General features: G+C 40.4%; 1 protein-coding gene across 1 annotated transcript in view; it reads right to left on the minus strand.

Moving 5' to 3' along the window:
• The window catches only part of LAMA1 (laminin subunit alpha 1), a 176,306-nt gene that overhangs the window by 43,196 nt on the left and 115,926 nt on the right, over positions 1-17,184 (minus strand). Inside the window, exons 30-39 of the mRNA XM_044293408.1 lie at positions 15,798-15,919; positions 15,031-15,117; positions 13,340-13,533; positions 11,415-11,557; positions 3,569-3,667; positions 2,411-2,522; positions 1,998-2,160; positions 695-905; positions 496-612; positions 223-386 (exon numbers count right to left, since the gene is read on the minus strand). Coding sequence (XP_044149343.1) covers positions 223-386; positions 496-612; positions 695-905; positions 1,998-2,160; positions 2,411-2,522; positions 3,569-3,667; positions 11,415-11,557; positions 13,340-13,533; positions 15,031-15,117; positions 15,798-15,919 — 1,412 coding nt within the window. The remainder of the gene's footprint in view (positions 1-222; positions 387-495; positions 613-694; positions 906-1,997; positions 2,161-2,410; positions 2,523-3,568; positions 3,668-11,414; positions 11,558-13,339; positions 13,534-15,030; positions 15,118-15,797; positions 15,920-17,184) is intronic.

Raw genomic sequence — 17,184 nt, forward strand, 5'->3', positions numbered from 1 at the left:
TTTGTACTTTGTTGCTATTCTCTAACCATCAGAAACAGAACAACTGGACAGAAAGTCTGAATCTGTACCACATTTAGTGTCTATGATCAAGCCGTTCATAGACTCTCAGCTCACCCACTTTGCTCAGGCTCCCTGATGTATTGATTACCATGTAATGAGGGGACTCCAGCTTTAAAAAAATGTTGAGCAGTTTAGTCCTATCATTTATAGCAGAACATATACCTGTTTAGAGAATCAGCAAGGCTCTGTAAACCAGCTGCATGGTCTTCAGCTTGATAGACTAAGTCAAGGGCATCCCTCTTGGACATTTGCATCACAAGTTCATCCACATGGTGTCTCAGCTTGGCATTCCACATGATCAACTCTTCCTGATGCATCTCCAAAACCTGAAGACAACACAAACATATAATGGAACAATATGCACATTTTACACAATCAACTGCATCAACAGAACTATAAGGACATATATGCCATGACTTTTAATGTGATACATACTGATGTTGCATTTATGGTGTCTTCTGCAAGAAGAACTGCCTCATCAACCAGCCCAAGTCCTTCTTCAATCAACATTACAGAACGATTCTTATTTTCCTGGAGAGCAAGCTTTTTTACCTGCAGATGGACATCACACAATTCATCAGACATATTCTAAAAATTATAATAAATACAGAATACAAAAATGCTAATAACTTACATTAAAATTATCAAGATTGTTTTGGATGGGAATCAGCAGATCCTTGGCATGATTAGTGTTTGAAGCCGATTCTTGGATCAAGTCTTTAGCAGTAAGTAATCTATTGCTGTGTTGTTCTAATGTTTTTTCTAGACTGTTCTTCATCTTCAGCAAAGCTTCATGTGGCTTCTCATACTCACTCTGAACTCTGGACAATAAATCTTCGCAGTCTCTGTTGGATGTAAAATAAATGTTTATCAAGTGTAATTGATACAAACACGGCAGACAAACTGTCCAGCACTTTGGTCGTTAAAAAAAACAAAACTTGATGTCAAAGTTTTTGATGGCTATAAGTTGACAAAAATACCCAGAGCTTCATGCTAATCCAAGCCAAACTGTTAAGGATAATTTGGAGTGGGATAAAAAATAGCATAGCCTTTTTAGTGTATGGCCAAGTTCACACTTCAGTTAACTAGTCAGTTATCTGCATCAGTTATTGTGAGCCAAAACCATGTGAGGGGCAAAAACGCAAATCTTTCCATTACATTATCTCTGAGTAGGCTTCACTACTGGATTTGGCTCACAATAATTGATGAAATAACAGACCAAATAACTTAAGTGTGAACTCAACCTAATGCTCATGGACTTGTTTAAACATGATTTTTTTTCAAGGTTTTAAATCAATGGCATTATCATCAACTAATGATCAACAAAATGAAAGGAATTAGCACTCATCTCTTCACTGCAGCACCCTGTAGTAAGACTATGCAGTCCAATCAAATAAATAGAATGAGCACGGCTCAGCTTCAGTACCAGTACCACTGACCCTTTATTTTGGTGCTCCTGGGGGTTCAGACCCCAAGATCATATATTTACCATATATAGGCAGTCAACTACAAAACCTCATTTAAAATATCAACTCTCACCTAATTTTTAGAGACACAGCAAATGGATCTCATCAGACTGGAGAAAGCTACCATATTCCTTCTACCCTTTAAGAGTGGTGGCCCTGCATATTCTTTAGTCAGTGACCTAAGCTGATTATCTACAGTAGGATTTAGCAAAGTTGTGCCATTGTGACATATGTGATGTTAATGGGATATTTAAATTAATTCTTCCATAGCACCTTGAAGGTCCTGTATGCTTGGGCCCACAAGGTCGCATTGGAAGAGATCTAGGGACAATACAAAAATTTGGGATCTAAAATGAATTAAAGGCCAATGAATCTATCTTTGAGGAATCTTACAGTTGAGGTAAAAGAAAGAAAACACAATATATATTCACAATTGTCAGACATTATGTTAATGGATATAAGAATACTTACTTAAGGGATGTGCTAACGTTTTGGTAATGGTCATTGAAACTCTCTGTGCTCATTGATTCAAGCTTAGAAAAAACTTCTTCCTGATAATCAAGCAGTGCACCATCAGATAGCTGGATATCGATGTCTATTGTCTCATTCAAATTTTCCACTACTTCGATAAGAGCTGAAAAAAAAAGTCCAGAGGAAGGATGTAAGAGAGTTGTATTTGAGTATTCACATTTTTCATTCTCAATTGAAATTCAACAGACATCAATGGCAAACCAAAAAGTGAGGGACCTGAGACACATTTTTTAGGTTTACTGACCACCTTAGAGTACCACACACATACATAGTGGGGTACAACATGAGCTTTATAATATTTAAGTATTCATAATTTTTATACATTTACATTTATGATTTGAAAAGAAAGTTACCTTTAACAGTTGTTTGCAGTTTGTCAATAAATCCCATCAGTTGTTGGCTCTTGTTCAGAGTGCTGAGGGTGGTATTTTGCACATTGTATCCATGTTCTACTGCCTGTGACATCTTTTAAACACAAAAGAGCTGTTAGGGGAGTGCCAAACATAGACTTTTGTGGCAATTTTTGGTGCAGTTTTTGGAGCCAAAGCCCAAAGTGGACTCAAGGTGAATGGGAAATTTAAGGGCAGGGATGTTACAACTCCCTCATGCAGGATCCACCTTTGGCCTTGATTCAGAAACATGCATCAAAAACTGGTTTACCTCAATTTAGATTTGCCCCAAAGGAATATAATTATGTCAAAATGCAACAGATAGACCTTCAGACCCAGAATACACATGGTCACATGTCACGTACTCGCTATGGAAGACATTACATCAGGCAGTACATTAGCGCTAGGGTAAGCTTTCTTACTGTTATACCTTAGGCCCACAAAACGTGTTGTCTTTCCCAAAATGCCTCTTGAAAGTCCAGACTACAGACATTGATGACCCATCCTCAGGACACCCAACACCCCCACTGATTAGCTGCTTCAGGTAGCGGAGCCAAAAACAAAACAGTCTACAGAATGTAAAAAGAAGGCTTCATACTGTGTCTAGGTCCAGGGTCTGGTATACTGTAGCTCAGTTCCCATTCAATTGAATAGGGGCTGAACTGCAGTACCCCATTGCCATAACATAGTGTACAGACATCTCTGCTTCTAGCATGTCGGTCCCCTACCACCAATTGATACTGATAACCCTATGTTGAGGATAGGTTATCATTATCTAAGTCCAAGAAAACTCCTGCGTCCATGCACTGTGCAACAATTAACAATTAATGTAACTGGCCAGACAGTTTTGCAAGAAAAATTGCTGTTTACCTACAAAACTGTGCAGCCATGTCCACTGAATGAGTACATGGTCTCACCGGCATGTGCTGGGCACTTTGTGGGGCCGTACTATTGCTACCACATAACAGGGGACTGGAGATCTGTATAGCGCAAAAATGTTTTTGAATTTTATTATAGTCACTATACATTATCATTTATGACATTGGTGTTTTTCTGGTTTATGGCTGATTTGAGGAACACACCAAACAGAATGCATTTCAATAATGGTTGAAGGTTACTCACTCTCATATACAGTCTGTCTGTTTCTTTAGATACAGTAGCAAGTTGTTCTGAAGTTTTGTCCAAGACATGGGCAGTCACTGAGTTTGTGTTGACTGATTCCTTTAAAAAATGAAAGACAACTTACAGTCGTTGTAAATCAAATGTGAAATTGTTTTGATGAAAAATGCATTATCTAATACATGCTGTAGATATCTCACAATAAAAGAAATGTGGAATTACAATATTCAGAATGTCCGTTTATTGAATACCCTAATTTTCGTGATAAATTAAAGAATTATCTGACTTTCTACAGTGAAAATTCTTCAACTAATGATGATATAAGTCCTAATGACTGTCATAACTACTTTTTATTAGCGATCCGTTGCTTCATTTTGCTAAAAAGTACTTTTAATCCATATGAAAATCAGCAGTTAATGGCGGGCCCAAGCCACTCTGTGCACCTGTGCGCCTCCTTCTTTCTCTTCCAGCTCCTGCCTCTCCTTCTTGACCGACAGGGCCAGGTTTCTGCATAGTCATCTTGTCCAATTTTTCTCCAGAATAAAGCACCAATCACTAAAGAACTTTTTACACGTACATATGATCTAGTAGATTATTGGAAATAAGCAGACACTCCCAATATCTTTCTAATCATTAGAAGATGAGGGCTGCACTTACAGTACATGCAGCAATCACTTCCGGTGTATGGAGATATAGCGATCGCTTGTCCCCATAGAGATTCATTATTCCTGTGCAGAAAATCCTTGTTTTCACAGAACAATTTTCCTTTCTGGTATTGAGATCTGTCATAGGAGTTCAATACTGGAGGAAAATGCTTCTGTTTTGTCCCTATTCATTGTCAATGGGGACAAAACTGAGCTAAACGGAACGAAATGCACCAGAATGCATTCCGTTCCATTTGGTTGCGTTTCAATACCGGACACAAAACCGCTGCTAGCATAGTTTTTCTGTCCAGCATGGGATGTAGAGCAAGACAGATCCGGCATGAAACACAAAGTAAGTCAATAGTGCTGGATCCATTTTCTCAGACACAAACAAAAACGGATCAGCACCTATCGACTTTCAATGATTTTAATGCCTGAAAGTTAAAAGTTTAAAACATTGTTACCCTTTTGCTTTTCAGTGTATATCTATATATGTGTATATATATAAATATCATACCTCCCAACTTTGTAAACGAACAAAGAGGGACACATTGTGAAGTTGCCCATGGCCTGTAATACACATGGGAGACTCTGTATTGCTGTGGAGCTTAAAGGGGTTGTGTCACTTCAGCAAATTGCATTTATTATGCAGAGAAAGGTAATACAAGGCACTTACTAATGTATTGTGATTATTAGGCTTAAAGGGTAACTGTCATGTTTTAATTAAAAAAATATATATTTTAGCATATGTTACTGCTGCAGCAGCATTATGCATAAAGCAATCTTTAGTTTCTTCACATACCACTGTTTTCCTTGAGTTTTTCCCTTAATTACGGCTATTTAAACATTTACCATATGAGGACCTTCTCAAGATGGCTCCTCTGCCAGTTCTCTGAGGCCAAAACTGCTTTCCCTCACTTCCCATACACACTTGCTGTAGCTAGCTGCTCCCTGCCAGCCAATAGGAATTACTGAGAGACACGCCTCCTCACTCTGAAGCCTATTGCAGGCATGCAGTGTGAAGGACCGCCCCTCTGTCTTCTGTTTATACTAAAAGAAAGACAGACAAGCCCTAGCAACTGGTCTTTTAAGGGAGCAGTGGAAAGGGACAGAGGACATTAATGAAAGATGTTATTATAAGGTAATTACAGATCTTTTGACAATCATTGACAGACTAACTCAGGTATACATGACCTAGCTCTAATAAACTAGCAAATAAAAAAAATATCACAGTTACCCTTTATGCGAATCAGGTTCAGATTTTGTTTACAATGCTTCCTCCGTAGTGCGCTAAAATGTATGGACTCTGCTGAGGCCTGGCAAATCAGTGTTGCAAATAACGCGAGACTTGCTTAGCCTCACATCTATGATGTTACACTTTGGTTATGCGCATATAAATTATTTAAATTACTGTTCCAAAATCCCATTAATGAAGCTGAGTGCAGCTTTGGATTTTGGAACAGTAATTTATGTGCAAAAACGAAGTGTAACATCATAGCAAGTCTCGAGTTATTTTCAGCAATATCTGGCAGACCTCAGCGGAGACGATATATTTTAGCACACTACGGCAGAGATATTGTAAACAAAGTTTCCAAACAAAAATGGGGTTCGGATAGAGCAATATGAACCTCAAGCCTAGTTATTATCCATATCGCCTTCTTTGCTGGCTGGATTACTTTTTCCATCACGCTATACACTGCTCATTTCCATGGTTACAACCACCCTACAATCCAGCAGCGGTGGTCGTGCTTGCACACTATAGAAAAAAGCTCCGGTCTATGCATGCTCCTACAGTTTCGGCCACTAGAGAGGCCTGCACTTTTTCCTGTGGTGTGAAAGCACAACCACTGCTGCTGGACTACAGGGTGGCCGTAACTATGTAAACGGCCAGTGTATAATGTGATAGAAAATTAATACTGCCAGCAAAGGAAGCAATATGGGTAATAACAATACATTAGTAAGTGGCTTGTATTAACTGTCTCTACATGATGAATGCCACTTTCTGAAGTGACACAACCCCTTTAAAATATACAAAAACAGTGTATAATTTGGAGTACAGTGTATATTCTGCTAAGTTTTTAGATTAATTTGTCATGCTACCATTTTCACAATGAGCATTTAGTGTCCTATAATATTTACTATATTTCAGTGCTTAGACAATTCTCCTGTTGATAGTTTAAATACTACTTTATACAACAACCATCAAAGTGCATATTAAAATGATAACTCCTCGTAGCCTCTGGCAATTCTAGAGTTTATCCACTCAGAAATAAGACTTGATTAAAATGTAGCATACAGGGCTCTTAACTGCTTCCTGTTTGGAAATCCAATTTAAGCACTGACTTTGCCATCATCAATATCACAAATGAAATTTCTGCTACTTTGTTCCATCTGGACATCATTATCCATGGAACATCTACGGGGCTTAATTACATTTCTTGACAAAGTGACTGATGAGTAATATCAATATTTCTGTGATTTAGAGAAAACAACAATTGACCAGAAAGTACAACTTCGTTTACAGCTGTATGCATGAAGAAAATCCAGGAAGAAAATGGAACAAAAACATATTCAAGTCAAGGATCAAAGGGACCCTAAACCTACAGTACACTGACTGTGCCAATGGGGTTGTCTGAGTTAAAAAACAAAACAAAAGCACACTGCAAACCTGATGGTCAAAAATATATACATTGGATAAGTCAGGTTCAGTATATACTGTGTAAATACATATATATATATATATATATATATATACAGTACAGACCAAAAGTTTGGACACACCTTCTCATTCAAAGAGTTTTCTTTATTTTCATGACTATGAAAATTGTAGATTCACACTGAAGGCATCAAAACTATGAATTAACACATTTGGAATTATATACATAACAAAAAAGTGTGAAACAACTAAAAATATGTCATATTCTAGGTTCTTCAAAGTAGCCACCTTTTGCTTTGATTACTGCTTTGCACACTCTTGGCATTCTCTTGATGAGCTTCAAGAGGTAGTCACCTGAAATGGTTTTCACTTCACAGGTGTGTCAGGTTTAATAAGTGGGATTTCTTGCCTTATAAATGGGGTTGGGACCATCAGTTGCGTTGTGGAGAAGTCAGGTGGATACACAGCTGATAGTCCTACTGAATAGACTGTTAGAATTTGTATTATGGCAAGAAAAAAGAAGCTTAGTAAAGAAAAACGAGTGGCCATCATTACTTTAAGAAATGAAGGTCAGTCAGTCCCAAAAATTGGGAAAACTTTGAAAGTGTCCCCAAGTGCAGTCACAAAAACCATCAAGCGCTACAAAGAAACTGGCTCACATGCGGACCGCCCCAGGAAAGGAAGACCAAGAGTCACCTCTGCTGCGGAGGATAAGTTCATCCGAGTCACCAGCCTCAGAAATCGCAGGTTAACAGCAGCTCAGATTAGAGATCAGGTCAATGCCACACAGAGTTCTAGCAGCAGACACATCTCTAGAACAACTGTTAAGAGGAGACTGTGTGACTCAGGCCTTCATGGTAGAATATCTGCTAGGAAACCACTGCTAAGGACAGGCAACAAGCAGAAGAGACTTGTTTGGGCTAAAGAACACAAGGAATGGACATTAGACCGGTGGAAATCTGTGCTTTGGTCTGATGAGTCCAAATTTGAGATCTTTGGTTCCAACCACCGTGTCTTTGTGCGACGCAGAAAAGGTGAATGGATGGACTCTACATGCCTGGTTCCCACCATGAAGCATGGAGGAGGAGGTGTGATGGTGTGGGAGTGCTTTGCTGGTGACACTGTTGGGGATTTATTCAAAATTGAAGGCATACTGAACCAGCATGGCTACCACAGCATCTTGCAGCGGCATGCTATTCCATCCGGTTTGCGTTTAGTTGGACCATCATTTATTTTTCAACAAGACAATGACCCCAAACACACCTCCAGGCTGTGTAAGGGCTATTTGACCATGAAGGAGAGTGATGGGGTGCTGCGCCAGATGACCTGGCCTCCACAGTCACCGGACCTGAACCCAATCGAGATGGTTTGGGGTGAGCTGGACCGCAGAGTGAAGGCAAAAGGGACAACAAGTGCTAAGCATCTCTGGGAACTCCTTCAAGACTGTTGGAAGACCATTTCAGGTGACTACCTCTTGAAGCTCATCAAGAGAATGCCAAGAGTGTGCAAAGCAGTAATCAAAGCAAAAGGTGGCTACTTTGAAGAACGTAGAAAATGGACATATTTTCAGTTGTTTCACACTTTTTTGTTATGTATATAATTCCACATGTGTTAATTCATAGTTTGGATGCCTTCAGTGTGAATCTACAATTTTCATAGTCATGAAAATAAAGAAAACTCTTTGAATGAGAAGGTGTGTCCAAACTTTTGGTCTGTACTGTATATATATATATATACACACACAGTATATGTGTATATATATATATATATATATATATATATTTGGTACTGGTCTGGCCCCTTTTGTTTACATGCAGTTGCAGAGCTGTGGGTGTATAACAACTTTCTATGACATTCTTCTCATGTATAGTTTTGTGTGTCAGCTAAGACACCCATGGTTATTTGCTCACATTGTCAGCCTTGCGCAAAGACATTTTTTTCTTTGCTCTCATGGCCATTTAAGTCCTGCTTCTTCTTCCATTTATAAAGGCAAAGTATTTTCCCTGTTACCATCTAGTAAATAATTCCCCCCACCATGCTCCCCTTCTGCTCATTGGGTTGTGAAAGATAATGCTATGCCATTCTACATTTTGGCTCCAGTAACAAGCAGTGGGCATGACTTCTAACTCTGACAAGCCCCACCCCCACATCAGATGTCAGTACTGGTGTTCTGTGCAATGGGGCTTGGCTTGTTGCTCTGACAAGCCAAGTCCACAGATCACACATTAGTTGTGATGTTCCATGCTCAGGGGCAGAACTGCTCCCTCAAGCACTAGACTGGTGCACTGAACGTCAGTATAGCAGGCATAGAAGCTGACATCGCAGAGATCCGAATATGTAAACGGGGTAACTTTTGAAAAAGTAACAAAAATCAAACCATGGTCACCTGACCAAAAACTCCTTTTAGGGGTCCTATCTATAGATTAAAACTTTAACCTTTATTATTTACTTTTAAAACAAAAATACTTAGAGAAACCAATACTGCAAGGAAATTAAAAAATATCAGGTTGCAGTTTCGGGCTAAGTCAGTTAATTTATGTCTTTCTTGGGCTGCTGTCGCTCGCAGCCCAAGAAAGACATGGATACTCTGTGGCCATGTATCACCACAGGTTAGCAGGTGTGTTTTCAATGGTGAATTGTTTGGTGTCCCTATAGGTCCTAAGTATAGGAGTTTCTATTGTAAATAGATGAGATGTATTCCTATATCCCTATGGGACAGACATCCATCATTCATTCACACATCTCACACGCTGGGAGATCAGGCAGTTTGCCTCCGAACATTTGCACAATATGTATTGAGCTGGAAAATGATTGCGACCCTACTGGTTGTGGATCTTGCCCTATACTGCAACCTGTCTAAAAATTGTCGATTATCACTACCCCACCCAACATGTTTCGCCGCGATGCGGATTCGTGAGGGGAGTTTGGGTACTAGAGTGACGCGCTCTGTTTCGCCTGCCTATATAAACTATCTATCCCCTCCCAAACTATGGGTTCCACCAATCGAGTTGTGTTGCTGCGATTGACATGTGTATTAGCCCGTCCTGTGGGCTTCACCAGGATTGGAAGGTGGGCGGGGGGAGTGACATCAGCCAAGTGCTGCTCCTCTCCACCAATGAATTGAATCGCACACACCCTTACATATAAAAAAGGTCAAAGATTTGAGCAGCTCTCACCTGCCGAGGATTCCACTGTGTAGCACGGAACAACTCCTTCACCCGAATCAGGAGAAATACGAAGTATTAAGAAAAAAGAGGGATTTTGTCCAGCTTGTGGTTGTGGTAATCCAAAGGCTTTTATTCAATAATCACGTGAGTATAAAATCCAGGTACAAGAAAGCAGGTCTACATGTTTCGGGCACAATTCAATTTTAGCCCTTATTCATGACGAAGGGCTAAAATTGAATTGTGCCCGAAACATGTAGACCTGCTTTCTTGTACCTGGATTTTATACTCACGTGATTATTGAATAAAAGTCCTTTGGATTACCACAACCACAAGCTGGACAAAATCCCTCTTTTTTCTTCACACCCTTACATAGTATCGCATCACTGATGATGCTTTCTTGCCGCCTATCACGCGCGTCCTTCTGGGTACTGCGCGATTGGCATGTATATCAACCCATCCTGTGAGCCTCACCGGGAATGACAAGTAGCCGAGTGTCGCTCCCCTCCACCAATGAGATAAATCGCACCAAAGGCGCACCCCCTTCCATTGTATCGCGTCACTAATGATGCTTTCTTACCGCCTATTGCGCGAGTCCTTCTGAGTGCTGCACCGAACCAGGAAGGTTCGACCTCATGGAAGCGGCGCTTCCTTACTACTAGTACGATTCACCTCGGCACAGACACACCCCCATCCTCCATATCACGTGACCAGTGTCTCTTGACAGGGGTAGGAGGTTGGACTATGTCATTCTGAATGTAGTAACCCTTTCCTTTCTGCTCATGTAACAGTCAGCAAGTGATTACTGTGATACTATGGGAGTCCATGGATACCCTAGCAATGCCATAGGTGCCTCTCACACTGGGCTATCCTATACCTTATCCCTTTCATGTATAGGATCAGTGACAAGGGAGGGGAATATTTTGAAAACTTTTGAAAAAGTAAGTGCAATACGAGAGCCTGTATCTCCAGTTGTTGAAACCATGAAAATAATAACTTAGACAACCCCTTTAAATGGGTTCTGTCACCAGAATCATTGTGCAGAAGAAGTCTTGGTCCCATCTGTGGCTTTGTTGATGAGAAAACAGAACTTTTAATATATGTAAATTAGCCTCTAAGAGCAACGGGGGTGTTGCTGTTACTCCTAGAGGCTCCCTTATCTCTGCTGCTGCCACACCCCTACACTCTGACAGGGCCTGGCAGTGTACATGTCATCATGCCTGGCCCTGACTTCTCCTTCAGTATCCGGCACAGGGGCAATACCGGAGAGAGCTTCGCCAGCAGTTCTCCTCTGTATACAATGCCATATAATATATTTCAGAAATTCTCAAATGTAATATTCATATGTGAATGGGCAATGCATTAGACATAATTGTAATTTGTACCTTAATATGTGTTGTCATGTTTTCGAGGTGTGACATGAATCCGTAAGGCACCGCAATGATTCCAGTGAAGTTTATAGAAAAAATAACCTGATGCAAATCATCCAGATCATCTAGTAGTGGTCCTGTGCAGTCATCATCACATGCTAGGGAGGACAGTATAAAATTAGTTCTTTACATATACAGTACAACACTGATGCAGTGGGCAAGAAGTCAATCTGTCCTACATGCTTCTTCTGAATGGTATCGGTTCTTTGTATATCGTATTGCACGGATATGTGACAGCCAAGATGTAATGATGTCACGCAATACAAGTATATGAAAATGTACTCTGTTATATGAGTGAAAAGAGCCCAAAGAACACAAAGCTTGCATCACATGCCATTCTTGCACGTGAATCATCTAGAGATGAGAGAACTTCAAGGAGTCTTCTCCTGCATAACAGAAACCGGACAGATCCGTTATGCAGGCCATAGACTTCTATTATGATGGAATGCATAACCGAATGCTTCTGAAGGCATTCCATTATGCATTCTGTCATAGAATTGCGTTATAGTCCGTGGTAATGGAATCCATACCGCAATTCAGTATATACCTGAACCCGAACTTGGACTTCAAAACTTGAAGTTCGCTCGTCCCTATACATGATAAAAGTAGCTAGATTTGAGAAAGTTGAATGTTGCTGAACATATCCATGCAGTACAGGTCTATCATTCGCAAATACATTTTCCTAAGAAATGGATTATGTTGCATTAGAATTTACTACTAAAATACTAACATCCTAGGACTCATGTACATGAAAGAGTCCTGTTCAAAGAGTCTGTAGTGCAATGCACAGAGGCAGTACCACTCATTACACGGAAAAGTACAGCTTCTGTGCATTGCCATACTTAGTATCTGTGGACATATTCTTCCTAGAAGCAATTAAATAGAAGGTATATGGAGGTACAGTATCTCTATGACAGCCATACAATGATTCTGTATGAAACGATTTGCTAATATGACTGTATGCACAAACCTTAAAGGGGTTGCTTCATCTCAGACATTGATGGCGTATCGCTAGGATTTGCCATCACTGTACGATGGGTGTGGCTCCAACATCTGAAACCTGCTCCTATCTCCATACCGGGACCCCCGAAGTCAACAGAGCATATGTGGCCACCCTCTGTTCACCGCTATGGGATTTCTGAAAATAGCAGAGTATTGACTCGGCCATTTCCGACAGACCCATAGCAGTGAATGGAGCTGCACTTTCCATTCACCGTTTTGGGACTTCCGAAAATAGCTGAGCACGATCACTTGGCTATTTTTTGGAACTTTCATAGTGATGAATGGAGAGCACACAGCACATGCGTGGTGTGCTCTCCTTCACTTTGTGAGCCCGGTTCTGCAGATACCAGTGGGTGCCGCACCTATCAGACATTGATGACGTATCTTGAGATGAGCCAATCTCTTTAATTCTAACATTTCATGTATTGTTTATTTGTATAGCTCTGTTGTACACATTTCTACAGAATTTCATAGCTCAGAATTACCCAACATCAATAAAACATGATATTCTGGATTACTGCATGATCTTAAAAAAAGTATATACGTTTTGCTCATTTGTGTAGGACCTCTAAGAGGCTGTAAGAGAGCCTAAAATAAAGTTCAAATTTATGAAATGTCATATTTCACTGTACTTTTTTACGCCATCTTCTGACACAAAATCAAGTCATCAAGCGACTTGTATGTACCATGTTATAAAACAGGCATGTCCAAACTGCGGCCCTCCAGCTGTTGCAAAACTACAACTCCCAGCATACCCTAATAGCTGTAAGCTATCCAGGCATGCTGGGAGTTGTAGTTTTGCAACAGCTGGAGGGCCGCAGTTTGGACATGCCTGTTATAAAATTTAATTGTAAAGTCATACAACAGAAAAAACTTACAAATGCATTGCTGGTCCAGAAGAATGTGTCTCACTTCACATGTATCACAAAGCCGTCCAGTGACCCCCGGCTTACAAGAGCATTGGCCACTTAGTCTATCACAATCATTGTTCAATGAACCAGCTGGATTGCAGTCACATAACTGGCAGCTACCATCAGGCTCCAGTGGATTGCCAAAGTAGCCAAGAGAGCACCTAAGAGTAAGAAAACAATGACCAATTTAGTCAATCTAGTGACCACGTTAGTCCTTATGTTATAGGTGTTATCTAAGACTTCAAAATAAGGATCAGAAGATTGGTGGGGGTCCGGCTCTCAGTCAGCACTCCTACCATTCAGTGTTTGAAGAGATCTATGGCCAGAACCATGTCCCCTTCACGGTTTACCAGGAGTGATACAGAGCTCCTTTTAGATATCTATTCTCATTTGTTCTGGTGATCAGAAGTTGTTGAGAAGTGTCACTTGACAACTAAAACCTCAAAATCTGCTGCAAGTGGTGTACCCAGTGCCAGCACAGAATCCAGACTTCTGTATTGGGTACTAAAAACATCCATCACTTGCAGGCAGTGAGAGTACAGGTGGAACATATAAATGCTTTTGCTCTTCTCTGTTAGGGTCCGACCATGCGGCGCGGTCGTGGTAGTTTTCGTGGTAGAGTGAGTCTGGTAGTACAATTCCCAGCTACAACTTTAGAGCATGAAGTGAAAGGGGAATGAGCAATAATATTGAGCACAGTGCATGGTAAATAATGAAGGGAACATCGAGCTCCCGATACAACGCAACTCCTTCAAACACCTGATCAGCGGGAAGACTTACAAAGACTATACAGGCAAAACTGTATAAAAAAATTACAGGGATCTACTATTACATAGAAGACAGTCAAGACACCCTCATACTTACAGGTCACCAACCAAAAAAGCCAAAGCCCAGAGATAATATGTTACCTGGCATGCTGTTTTATTGATATGCTTTTAAATTTCATTTATGGCTTATTATGTGATACAGAGCTCCTTTTAGATATCTATTCTCATTTGTTCTGGTGATCAGAAGTTGTTGAGAAGTGTCACTTGACAACTAAAACCTCAAAATCTGCTGCAAGTGGTGTACCCAGTGCCAGCACAGAATCCAGACTTCTGTATTGGGTACTAAAAACATCCATCACTTGCAGGCAGTGAGAGTACAGGTGGAACATATAAATGCTTTTGCTCTTCTCTGTTAGGGTCCGACCATGCGGCGCGGTCGTGGTAGTTTTCGGGGCGTGGCCGTGCTTACGTGGTTAGTGTATGTAATAGTATACCAGGAGGTTGAGTGAAGTGGAGATGTAATGTTTTAAAAACTTATGAGACTTAAAGGAGCTCTAATTTGAAATCCTGACCTACTTTTTACTTCACTTTTAAAAGTGGAAAGGTTCCCCAAATGTTGCAAAAATATGCAGCAAATGTCGCACGTGGGTGACTTTTTTACTCCACAAAACTGGCTTAGCAGATTTGATAAATGACCCTCAAAGTGCCTAATAGCTTCCTTGATTTTTCAACAGCAAAACACACTTTATGAATGACTCTTCTCATTTTTGGGCAGCAGCCAACAAGGAAATTTAATTTACTGCAAGCAAACCTAACACTCAACTCCTGTCAGCAATAGTTTTATCTGTATGACAAGGGAAAGTGGCATAACTTATTTAATATAATACATACTGTTCACAGTGTCTTCCCTCATATCCAGGTAGGCAGGCATCACAACGGAAATCATTAATTCCTTCAAGGACACACGTTGGACTAAAACTGAGACAAAAAAATATATAAAAAAAAATATGGCACAATACCTTTGGGAAAGACAGAGACAATACCCGGAGGAAAGACAGGGTTAAAGAATGAGTGCAGGATTAGTTGAAAGCCCAAAAGAATGCTATCATAAGGCACGGTTTTTCACATAATCCACCATGTATATCATATCCATGTATATCTTTCCAGCATGGTATAAAATAATGAACAGTTTTTAGTACTAAGAAATCAATTTATACATTCCAATATGATTTTATAATTTTAAGAATGCTAAATTCACAACATTTCTAGAAATAAAGTTGTAAAAGTTTATGTTTATAAAAAGTTTAAGTTCATAAAAGAATACATTTAAAGGAGTTGTCTAAGTAAAAAAAAAAAACCTGGGCAGCTTCGTGCTGCTTCTTTGGCCCTGCAGTGCTGACATCATCTTCCTGGCTGTAGCAGGGATGTCTCGTACACGCCACATGCAGCCAATAAGGGACATGACTAGAGAGGATTGGCCGCAGCGGTGATGTGGGGTGTATGGGATATCACAGCTGGCAATGGAGGGGAGGGCTGGGGTGTCACACTGGAAGAACCATTTTGTACTGCCGGTGCCCTGTTTATTATTTAACTCAAAAACCTCTTTAACACACTTATACGGTGACAGATGGTAGACATTATTGTTGAGTAGGAGTTACCTTTTTGAGTTTCCTTTAGGGCATCCACACAGTGAGCAATCTGAGATCGACCCAGTCACTATGCCATAGTAACCAGAGGCACATATATGGCAATTATGACCAGCTGTATGGTCTCTGCAGCCCTGCAAAATGTGATTAAACATGAAATAAATATAGTCATGTAAAAGAAAGGAAAACGTGTAATACAGTGCAGAACATCTTACAGATTTTAAGAAATCCTCATTATCTTTTTCACCATTTTGGTCAATGTTTAATCCCATGTCTACCCACGTGACGTAGAGAAAAAGATTGTTACTTGGAAACGATCAAGAAGCATGACAGTACCAATTAATTAGCATACTAATACTTGACCATACCACGTATAGTATAAAAAAAGTCAGTGCCAACTAAGTTATTGTGAACTGCTATCGACACTGTTCTTTACACACGAGGTGATTAGAGTATTTTAGTAAATTGCTGGGATGAAGTGTTTTTTTTAAGTGTTTTTTATTTGTGAGACAACCTTTTTTGGTGCCTTCACACGCAGTAGATCTTTTACGAAAATATTCTACAACTAAAAATCAGCTTCATTCACCGGAAAGAGGCTTTCAGAAATCCATTTGACTGCCGCCAAAACAACCCAATTTGGATGGAAAGAACTGAAATCTGCTGCATGTGAAGACACATTTAATCTCCTTTTCTATTAACCAGAAGTGATGTTCACAGGGGTTCAGCATTCACAAGGAGCCTTCAAGCTGTATAGCTGCATTAGCTAACCCATCTCCATCAAGGGCCTGTGGCTAAGGTGGATTTATACTGCCCAATTGTCAGGCAGATTTTTGGGGATAAACATTTGTATGAGTGCTCATTCCTGATAATCTGCCCGTTTGAAGGGCATCACCTGATAACCGAGCGAAATGCTTGTGCATTGGGTGAGACAATGGTTCATGCAGACACCTCAATCATCGATTCAGGGCAACAGACTGTGCTGCCCAGAAACAATGAATCTATATCAGGATGAGCAATAGCAGTGGCCATCTCTCATCCCCATACAGTGGAGGGGATCTTTGCAGGTAAATGCAGCACTTCACCTCCACGAGCAGGCAACGATTCCTTCTCAACAATCCTCTGCTCCATTGGGCCATGTAAAGGGGCCATTAGTCGGGATAAGAAACTCAGTGTTGAGAATGTCTTCCTCCATTTCACAGGGGAAAACGGGGCAGATAAGAAAACTCAGACCCTGTCAGAAAAGACCCCGCAAAATTCATCTCCCGGGTCCCCTGTAAATATCTGCTGCATAAGGATAGAAGATCGGGCAACAGAGTCCTTTTAAAAATAAAGAGTTACTTCTATGTGCCTGCTCAGCAGATGTAATGGCCTCACTCCTCTGCGTTTGTCCTTCTGAAGC

Source organism: Bufo gargarizans, chromosome 5 (genome assembly GCF_014858855.1).
Source record: "Bufo gargarizans isolate SCDJY-AF-19 chromosome 5, ASM1485885v1, whole genome shotgun sequence".
NCBI lineage: Eukaryota > Metazoa > Chordata > Amphibia > Anura > Bufonidae > Bufo > Bufo gargarizans.